This window comes from Oncorhynchus mykiss, chromosome 19 (genome assembly GCF_057628025.1).
Source record: "Oncorhynchus mykiss isolate SJ-2025 chromosome 19, ASM5762802v1, whole genome shotgun sequence".
In the NCBI taxonomy this organism is placed as follows: domain Eukaryota; kingdom Metazoa; phylum Chordata; class Actinopteri; order Salmoniformes; family Salmonidae; genus Oncorhynchus; species Oncorhynchus mykiss.
In genome coordinates this window covers 17656304-17667500 of record NC_143040.1, presented here as the reverse complement: position 1 = coordinate 17667500, position 11197 = coordinate 17656304, and the positions used below count along the sequence as shown (strand labels likewise).

At 47.6% G+C, this 11197-nt stretch overlaps 1 protein-coding gene across 1 annotated transcript in view; it reads right to left on the bottom strand.

Moving 5' to 3' along the window:
• LOC118960365 (centlein) overlaps nt 1–11197 on the bottom strand; it is a 135772-nt gene that overhangs the window by 37063 nt on the left and 87512 nt on the right. Inside the window, exons 18-20 of the mRNA XM_090210302.1 lie at nt 9966–10008; nt 8987–9062; nt 8411–8664 (exon numbers count right to left, since the gene is read on the bottom strand). Coding sequence (XP_090066428.1) covers nt 8411–8664; nt 8987–9062; nt 9966–10008 — 373 coding nt within the window. The remainder of the gene's footprint in view (nt 1–8410; nt 8665–8986; nt 9063–9965; nt 10009–11197) is intronic.

Sequence of the window (11197 nt, the reverse complement as noted above, 5' to 3'; positions counted from 1 at the left end):
GAAGGGAAAAGTCATGTGAGCTAGAATTCCTGGACCTGCAACATATATATAAAGACAAAAAGAGTTGTTTTGTGATTGAAAAACTAAAGCAGGTCAGAATGTACACGAGGTTGTCAGAGCAGCACTCATAGATTGAGAAGACTTGTGACTGAAAAGGATAACGAGAGTCTGAAAGTGTCCCTGCTACTGCTGTAGTGGCATCATGTAAAAATCTAAGTTTGATCACCACTTCTGTTGTTATTCTGTCTGTGTATCCAGTGAGAGGTGGTGAGAAAGCTGGACCAGACCTGAGACATGAGTATTGGACACCCTGAGAGGAACAATCTAACAGAGCACCAACCACGTCCTCAGTTAAAATCAGAACACGGATCCACGAAGAGTCAGAGTAGGAGTGCTGATCCAGGATCAGTTTAGCCTTTTAGATCATCCTAGATAAGATTGTATGGACAGATCCTAGATCAGCACTCCTACTCTGAGATGCTTTGTGTCTACAAACAAGTACACTACACTACAGTAGGCATGTACAGATGAGGCAGTGAAACAAGTGAACACAGGTTGAACCCGTAGGTGGATTAAAAAATCCCTCTCAATGGAGATTCATTGAACATGCTTTTAAATCCAGGATTAGGTTTAATCTATGTCCAGGAAACCAGCCCCTTATGATGGACAAACTGAAAGTCCTTTTGAAAGTTACTGTATATTCTGCTACAGCGTAACTGAACAGTAACTGTCATTACACCGTGTTTCCATCTTAATGAAGACGAGGAGGACTCTGACTTCTGAAAGTTACTGTATATTCTGCTACAGCGTAACTGAACAGTAACTGTCATTACATCCTGTTTTCATCTTAATGAAGACGAGGAGGACTCTGACTTCTGAAAGTTACTGTATATTCTTCTACAGCGTAACTGAACAGTAACTGTCATTACATCCTGTTTCCATCTTAATGAAGACGAGGAGGACTCTGACTTCTGAAAGTTACTGTATATTCTTCTACAGCGTAACTGAACAGTAACTGTGATTACATCCTGTTTCCATCTTAATGAAGACGAGGAGGACGATGACTTCTGAAAGTTACTGTATATTCTTCTACAGCGTAACTTAACAGTAACTGTGATTACATCCTGTTTCCATCTTAATGAAGACGAGGAGGACTCTGACTTCTGAAAGTTACTGTATATTCTTCTACAGCGTAACTGAACAGTAACTGTGATTACATCCTGTTTCCATCTTAATGAAGACGAGGAGGACTCTGACGCGCGGCCAGCCGAAGGGCCCTAATTCTCTAACCCTGATTGGCAGGCGTAATAGAGCCATCCAGTAGAATCAGAGTGCACCCTGGGACGGAGGGAGTTGAGCTGGGTTTGGTTTAGAAGCGGAGCGAGCGAGCGAGCGAGAGAGAGTTAGTAAGAGCGAGGCAGGAATTGTAGGATAATACTGCTCGGTAATCATCTACCCTACTGTACCAGCGTATCAGACATGGTAAACATTTGCTTTGGGGCTAAACGGTTTAAACCGCATGCATATTATCAACCTCAATGTATTCAATGCTTTTCTGTCGTCTAATTTATCATTTCCACAATAATACGATCTGGTATCATATCAAACATAATGCTCACTTTGTAGCGCAAATAAGGAGAAGGTGATATGTGTGGTACACACACCCTCTCAACCCCCCCACACCATCCCAACCCCCCCACACCCTCCCAACCATCCTGGAAACCACAGTAGTCCCAGGGGTGGCCTCTCTGCTCTGCATACATGGAGGTTATTGATATCTGGTTGCCTGCTGACACCTCTTAGTAGAATCCCTCTTGTTTTAGGTTTCCTCCTCTTTGAAGGCTCACAGGCCATATCCCCACTGAGAGAGACAGAGAGAGGGGGGCTGCTTCTGCTGCTGGGTCGTGTGTGTGTGTGTATGGGTGTGTTAAGAGTGGCATTGATGACACTTCCCGTAAGACAGGCTTTGATTTCAGAGGGGCCATTTTCAGCCCTGGGTCTGGTGAGAGATGACACTGACACTGACTCTGATGCATGGTGGGACCATTAGGCTGCCCAACTGAAGTCTCTCTCTCTCTATATCTCTCACCCCCCTCTCTCTTTCTCGTTCTTCCTCTCTCCCCCACTCTCGCTCACTACTCTCCCTCTCTTGCGCTTTCTCCTCTCCCTCCCGTTCTGTCTATTTCTGTTCCTCTCTCTCTTTTCCCGCTCTCTCTCCCTCTACCACTCTTGCACTCTCTCCCCTCCTGCTATCTCCATTTCGGTTCCTCTCCCCCCTCTCTCGCCTCTCTAGGGCAGTGGTCTCGCTGGTGCCATTCCAAGTGATACCGAATCATTAGCAGGATAAATAATGAGGCCGGTGGCTCCGAAAATAGCAAAGGAACCACATAGTCACAGACACACACAGTGGTACAGTACACATCCCTCATTTTGGCCTGGCTCAGTTCCTCAACCACAACAAGCGAACGCTAGCCTAACATGACCTAGACCCAGACATACGTACAACACCTTGAAAATGGACACGAGACAACACCAGTATCATCCTTCTAGAATAACAGCAGAGAAACATCAAGCCACGGCAGAGTGACGACACAGTACTTATCCAGTGTTCTGAACGAGAGATACTCATACTAACATCATAGAACTCAAGGACCAACAGCCACGACCTTCGATTCTAGACTTTAGATGAACCAGAGATTCCTGGAAAGACAACTGAAGGCAGCAGTGGACCCATCTTTATTATGTTGTACCTTTATAGTGTCCGTCACCAGGATTTAAGTGCCAGGCTCTGTCATGTGGCTGGGCATAAAAAGCCTAGACCCAGAAAAAACCCTCTTCTCCCTGTCAGCCGTGTCTGTTTTACCCCTCTTATCCTGTGGTAATCCCAGCCTCTTCCGGGCAGTTTGGGAGCTGGGCCGATCCACACCTGGAGATTACGGGGTCGGGTTCGTTCAATTGTAGAACGAGGTAGAGGGGGAGGTTTCGGGAGGGGTGCGAGGTACCCGATTCCAGACCCAAATTATCCCGTTCGGTTAATATGCGTGACCGACGTTTCTTTACAGCGGGAGGAACATTTTCAGAAATTACCGTAGGACATCTCACCTGTCACCCAGAGGAGGTTCCTCTAAGCTTCTGTCGCTTCCCTCGTTCCTCAAACGAGAGGAGAGGGAAAAGAAAAGAGTGTTAGAGGACAACGTCCCCCCCCCCCGTAGCCTAATTATCCTTCATTTTCCTAACAGACTCTCTCTTTCTCATGCCTTTCCTTCCCACCTTGTTGAATAGAAAGTACAAAGACAGAAGTCAGGGAACAGAGAGCACCATTAAGAGGGTCACGTTTTACAGACTGACGGCAATTATGGAGAGGGAACAGGGTGGAAATACCTCACAAAGCACTCTGCCGTGTGTGTGTGTGTGTGTCTGTGTGTGTGTGTCTCTCTCTCTGTGTGTGTGTGTGTGTGTGTGTGTGTGTGTGTGTCTCTCTCTCTGTGTGTGTGTGTGTGTGTGTGTCTCTGTGTGTGTGTGTGTCTCTCTGTGTGTGTGTGTGTCTGTGAGTGTGTGTGTCTCTCTCTGTGTGTGTGTGTCTCTGACAGCTTTTGCAGTCTGGTTCCTGACAGAGAGGTCTGTGGGGATGAGGTGGCTGGCGTGGTATGATTGACTGATGAAAGTGTCACTGTGCTGTAGAGACACATGTTCCACTTAGGCTGAAAGGGTACGCCACTTCTCTCGCTTTGTCTCTCTACCTCCCCCTCTCGCTCGCTACCTCTCCCCCTCTATCTCGCTCTCTCCCTCACAGACACAGACAGCCTGATTCACATTTCAATAACACACAACTTGAAGTAACAGGATACTACAGGACACCACTAAGGACCCAAACAAACGAGGAAGCTCTTCTTCTCGGTCTCTGACACTGTCATCATACCTTTTCACATGACAGCCCCCGAGGCGCCGGGCTAAGCCAATTAGAGCCAGAGTTTTGGACTCTGAGTCAGAGAGCTAGCAGGCAGGCAGGGGCCAGCCGGATACCAGCCAACAGCACAGGACCTTGTGCCCTTTATAGGAGGAATGATCCCTGTTTTCTAGCTGAGAGCTCAGAGTCTTGGACAACTTCTGCTGCAGTGGCATTAATACTGCAGGAGTAAAAGACAACTACTGCTGTTTCTTTCTGGTCAGCCCAAGCAGAGAAAAGTGTGTGTCTATCTCTGTTTCTAGGTGTTTGTGCATGTGTGTAGGAGTGTGTGTGTGTGTGTGCATTTGTATGTGTGTGTCATTAATGCCGCAGAGCCAGTGTCTTAGGTCTCCTCGGGGCCCTGGCTGTTCTATTCTACGATAGCTAGGTAGGGGCCGGAACCTGGAGGCCACTTCCAGAGCAGCGGGGCTCCTGTGCTCTTTGACCTGTGTGTATCACACACACTCCTAATCAGGCCTCCAGTGGGTTGGGGCTGGTCGGGGCTCTGCCTGCTCCTACCCAACAGGGGCCTCCTGCCAGTCCCACTAACTACCATACGGCCTGGTGTGTGTGTGTGAGAGAGAGAACGTGTGTGTATGTGTATGAGGCCGTGAGAGAGAGCGAAAGAGGAGGTCAGGTCATGGAAGAATTTGCCTGGCTACACAAACTCTACACCAAGGCGCGGATGTTAGTTTCTTCTCCGCAATGAGTCTGCATTTGAGTGCCTCCCCAACGATTTTTAGAACGGAAATACATTTTAAACTGTCTGATTGGTCCCAGAAACCAATGGGTTGGGCCAGAGCCAGAACACATGTGGGTAAAACACCGTTTTGAAAATTGGTCATTGGCTTTGACACTCTGAATGGTGAGATATGATCCAACAACCTTCATTTTGATGTCCCCATAAACAACATCAACGATGGCAGTCTCAGACAGAAGAACTGTACATAGTGTCGTGTCTTTGGCATCATTAAACTGAAGATTAATCTTTATCAAATGACTCTCTGTAATTATTATTACGCGATTAAACTGATTAATCATGTAACTGTAATTGACTAGGAAGTCGGGGCACCAAGGAAAATATTCAGATTACAAAGTTATAATTTTCCTAATATAACTTTCAGATATTTTCATATCTGATCAATAGTCTTCTGATTAATGAATTCTTCTTTACCTCACGTTAGTCTCATTCCAAACGTCAAATTGTTGGTTATCTGCACGAACCCAGTCTTCACTATGAGTCATCCATACATCAATTGTCTTAAAATCATTTATTTACTAACTAAGTAATTCACAGAAATGCATAAACAAGCAGTAGATAGTTACAAGGATATGATAACGGAGTTTCCCTAGTGGGATAAACCGGCATCGCGGCTTGGTGTACAAAAGGGAAGTGGGGTTCGACTGAGATAAGACAACACACAGTGTCACGGTTTTCTAGGTGTGAAGGAGAGTCGGACCAAAATGCGGCGTGTAGATCGCGATCCATGTTTATTTAAACTGAAGCAACACGAATCTAAATGCAAACACTACAAAACAATAAACGTAACGAAAACCGACTGACTGGCGGCACTGGCGGCCCCTGGCTGACTGGCGGCCCCTGGCTGACTGGCGGCGCTGGCGGCCCCTGGCTGACGGGCGGCACTGGCGGCTCCTGGCAGACGGGCGGCACTGGCAGCGCTGGGCAGACGGGCGGCACTGGGCAGACGGGCGGCGCTGGGCAGACGGGCGGCACTGGGCAGACGGGCGGCGCTGGGCAGACGGGCGGCACTGGGCAGACGGGCGGCGCTGGGCAGACGGGCGGCACTGGCGGCGCTGGGCAGACGGGTGGCTCAGGCGGCGCTGGAGAGGAAGGCTCTGGCAGCGCTGGAGAGGAGGGAGCCCCTGTAAGGATGGACCGGAGAGACAGCCTGGTACGGGGGGCGGATAGACCGGGCCGTGCAGGCGCACTGGAGCTCTTGAGCATCGAGCCTGCCCAACCTTACCCGGTTGAATGGTCCCGGTCGCCCTGCCAGTGCGGCGAGGTGGAATAGCCCGCACTGGGCTATGCAGGCGAACCGGGGACACCGTACGCAAGGTTGGTGCCATGTAAGCCGGCCCAAGGAGACGCAATGGAGACCAGATGGGTAGAGCCGGCTTCATGGCACTTGGCTCGATGCCCACTCTAGCCCGGCCGATACGCGGAGCTGGAATGTACCGCACCGGCCTGTGCACCCGCACTGGGGACACCGTGCGCTCCACCGCATAACACAGTGCCTGCCCGGTCTCTCTCGCCCCCGGTAAGCACAGGAAGTTGGCGCAGGTCTCCTACCTGGCTTCGCCACACTTCCTGTGTGCCCCCCCCCAATACATTTTTGGGGCTGACTCTCGGGCTTGCCAGCCGTGTTCCCTCATATCGCCGGCTCCTCTCTCCAGCTGCCTCTGCTCTCCTAGCTGCCTCCACCTGTTCCCATGGAAGGCGATCCTTTCCCGTCAGGATCTCCTCCCATGTGTAGCAACCCTTGCCGTCCAATACATCGTCCCAAGTCCATTCCTCTTTGCGACGCTGTTGCGGTTGCCCGTTACCACGCCGCTTGGTCCTGTTGTGGTGGGTGATTCTGTCACGGTTTTCTAGGTGTGAAGGAGAGTCGGACCAAAATGCAGCGTGTAGATTGCGATCCATGTTTATTTAAACTGAAGCAACACGAATCTAAATACAAACACTACAAAACAATAAACGTAACGAAAACCGAAACAGCCTAATACTGGTGCACATACACACAGAACAAGGACATCAAGATACTAAGGACAATCACCCACAAAACCCAACACCAAACAGGCTACCTAAATATGGTTCCCAATCAGAGACAATGACGAACACCTGCCTCTGATTGAGAACCATATCAGGCCAAACATAGAACTAGACAAACTAGACATGTAACATAGAATGCCCACTCAGCTCACACCCTGACCAACCAAAACATAGAAACATACAAAGCAAAACATGGTCAGGGTGTGACACACAGTTGATAATTATAACAATTGAAATGCTAATCCCTTACACATGAACGCTCACTCATTCAGGAACAATTGCAATCAATATATATATTTACGCTCAGTTGTTCTTGTTCTTATTCTGTCGGTATCGATAGTCTAAGAGTTTAACCACGTGGGATGGTTAAAAGATTCAACAGTCTGGTCTCAAACCATGGCCCTCTCGTTATCGAGGTAAGCTGGTCTGCAACCTTTGTCCTCAGTAATCAGTAGGGTATAGTACAGTAGTCAGTACATTATAGTATAACATAGTAGTCAGTAGGGTATAGTATAATAATATAGTAGTCAGTATAGTACATTATAGTATAGAAGTCAATAGAGTATAATATAGTATAGCAGTCCGCAGGGTATCGTATAGTATAATATAGCAGTCAGTAGGGTATAGTATAGCAGTCCGTAGGATATATTATAGTAGTCAGTAGGGTATAGTATAGTATAGCAGTCTGTAAGGTATTGTATAGTATTCAGTAGGGTATATTAGTCAGTAGGTTATAGTAGTCAGTAGGGTATAGTATAATATAGCAGTCAGTAGGGTATAGTATAGTATATTATAGTATAGTAGTCAGTAGGTTATAGTATAGTAGTCAGCAGGGTATAGTATAGAATAGTAGTCAGTAGGATATAGTATAGTAGTCAGTAGGGTATAGTATAGTATATTATAGTATAGTAGTCAGTAGGGTATAGTATAGTAGTCAGTAGGGTATAGTATAGTAGTCAGTAGGGTATAGTATAGTAGTCAGTAGGGTATAGTATAGTGGTCAGTAGGGTATAGAATAGTATAGTAGTCAGTAGCGTATAATATAATAGTCAGTGGGGTATAGTAGTTAATAAGGTATAGTATAGTAGTCAGTAGGGTATAGTATAGTAGTCAGTAGGGTATAGTATAGAATAGTAGTCAGTAGGATATAGTATAGTAGTCAGTAGGGTATAGTATAGTGGTCAGTAGGGTATAGAATAGTATAGTAGTCAGTAGCGTATAATATAATAGTCAGTGGGGTATAGTAGTTAATAAGGTATAGTATAGTAGTCAGTAGGGTATAGTATAGTAGTCAGTAGGGTATAGTATAGTAGTCAGTAGGGTATAGTATAGCATTGCAGGAGACTGCAGCAGTGTGTTCAGTGCTCTGTGGCTCTTCCTCTGCTCCTCTGTGGTGCTGACCTCCTCAGGCGAGGGCAGGCCTGTCAGACACACACTTATTAAGCATGATAAGGGCAAAGGAGCTGCTCCCACTGCAGCCAGGGATAGGGCCCCCAGAAACACACCGAAAGACAAAAGAAAAGACAGGAAGAAACAAAAGAGGAAAGAAAAAGAACAACTTCCTTGTTCCCAGTTACTGTACCAACCCCCTGCTTATCTTTCCCTACCCCTCCTTCTCTTCTGTTTGTTCCACTTTCTCTGTGCCTGTCCTCCCCTCTTCTGGTCTGTGGTACCTGTGATAACTGCTTGCTGACGTTCAGTCTCTGGGCGAGCTGCGACGTGATCTTCTCGTTGGCGTCTCGCAGCTCCTGGGAGGAGCGCTGGGCATCACATCGGGCGGTCTGTAGAACGGCGAGATGGCGCTGGAGCGCCAGAACGCGCCCGCGCAGTGAGGCGGGGGCACAGCAGCCGCACCTTTGGGCCTTCCTCCTCTTTCTCTCACTTCGTCTCTTCCCTCCTTCCTCCCCTGGCTCCCTCTGTTTATATCCTAACAAGAGGAGAACACAGTGCGTTCCTCAGAGTGTTCATGTACAGGAGAGCGGTGAACACACTTACAATCCCCATTTAGATTTCTGCTGCTGAGAGTTATCAAACGTGTGTGTGTGTGTGTGTGTATGGGATATTCTATCATCAGACTGACTAAGCCATTCCATATAACCGATACAACAGTGTAGAGAACAGAATCTTGTTTTGTATCAGGTGTTGCTTCCGATAGTGTGTGTGTTTTGGTGTGTGTGCCCCCCCCCCCCTAAATAGTTGATAAAGTTTTGTGAAAATCTGAGTGAAACATGAAAACGTGTTGTTGCTACCTTGGTTCGGAACATCGGGCTGTGTTCTGGAGAATTCTTCCGCTGGCTGTTCTGAGGCTGCTGCGTACCTGTGTGACTGGAAAAGACAAACCAAAATGTTTTGAAACTCTTTTAAACCCTGCCGTTTAATGCAGCACAACAGGTTGACGTCCGCGTCGTGTCACACAGGAATCACAGCATGTGGCATTTAACGCGATGTGACAAATCACACCGAGCCGTAATGCGGCCCAACGTGTTTAATACAACACACGTCGACTCGAACGCAACTCTATACCGCCGCAACTCTCTTGACAGGTGCCTTTTGAAACACCCCCGCGCTCCCTCACCCCCTTGCCCCACGGTGTGTGTGAGTGTGTGACACCGCCTGAGAGCGTTTGTAGTCACATCAAAGCCCTCCCCCTCGGAGCACCGGTACGGTTTAATCACGAGCTGGTTTGATCACATGGAGCCTTCCGGAAGCCCTTTGATTTGTGACACAGCGCGCGTGGCTCCACTGTCATGGTGATGAGGCTGGGCGGAGCTGATGGGCAGGGCGGGCGGAGGGGCATGTGGAGTGGCTGACGGAGGGATCTGATTTGACAGATAGAAGAGCCTACAGAACATCCCTTTGGTGAATAGCTACCAGGTATTACAGTGAAGGAGTTGACAATGGACAAAAACAAGCACAGAAAAACCTGGACTATTGATTTCATTGGGTGGAGGAGGAAGGAAGAACAGAGGAGGCAGAGCCTAAAGCCAGGTGGAGCACAGAATAGCAACTGCACTGTGTAATATAGGCTACACATGGCTAGGCCAAACCCAGGCAACATCCTGACTGACTCACCGATTACAAATAAACACTCCAGTAATGAAATCAACAATTCAATTAACAATTCAATGAACTACTTAAATTCCACATTATGCGTAAAGACTTGTTAGTCGATTGAATGGAGGTTATAGCGAATGGAAGAATAGATAAGACTTCTCCAAATGGACCCACCTTGATTGGGTGACTGTCCAGGCTGTCAGAGTACTCCTCTCCACTGTCACGAGAGAGAGAGAGAGAGGGCGAGAGAGACAGAGAGAGAGAGAGCGACAGAGAGAGAGACACAGAGAGAGAGAGAGAGAGACAGAGAGAGAGAGAGAGAGAGAGAGAGAGACAGAGAGAGAGACAGGGAGAGAGACAGAGAGAGAGAGAGAGAGACAAAGAGAGAGAGACACAGAGAGAGAGAGAGAGAGAGAGAGAGAGAGAGAGAGACAGAGAGATAGAGACAGAGAGAGACACAGAGAGAGAGAGACAGAGAGAGAGACAAAGAGAGAGACAGAGAGGGGTGGGAAAAAGAGAGAATGTGAATATGTATTAGCACAGTAATATTTCAAATTTGCATGTATGGAAGTTCAATTTATATATCCAATGTATATAACAATTTATATATCCAATGTATATAACAATTTATATATCCAATGTATATAACAATTTATATATCCAATGTTCCATTTACCATCAAGCAGAGTATTGTTTTCTCCATCTCATTCCATGTGCAATTTCATTCCTGAATTTATTTCCCGAATTCCTGGAAATGACCTGAATGAATTCCACCTCATCAGTTGTGCTACGGTGTGTATCAACATGTATGCAGACTGCTGTGGCCTTCATTAGTGCGATCTGTGTGACAGACGTGTGTGAGTGGCATGGCTGAGCACCGACGAGACGAGCCCATCTGATGGACGGACGTGCGGTAAGGGTTTCGGAGACACGCACACCTCCCCCGTTATCGACAGTGACCTTTGACGTGGAAGTCGGTGACATTTACGCTGTGGGTTTTATTAACGTGGGGCGGTGAGAGCAGCAGAGGTAAAGACCTCCACATCACCATCAGCCTTCCCACATGACAGACCCGAGGCCCCAGGGCTGGGGGGCGCAGGCTGGGGGTGGAGGCTAGAGCTGGGGTCTGGGGCTGGAGGGAGAAAAGACTGGACCCAGCCATTAAGGCCCAAGACTGGCCCACTGACAGACTGTGCTGAGCACTGAACATTCCAGCATACCACACACCTGCACCAGAGAGGCATTTAGCCTACAATACCATACCAGAGTAATAGTTTGAATACTGTATGTAATCAATGCAACAGGAAGGAGAATAAATAACTACTTCAATACAAATCAACCATGTGGATACAAGTCAAGACCTCACTATAACAGTGTGCTGGATGTATTGGATAGACTGGATTTGC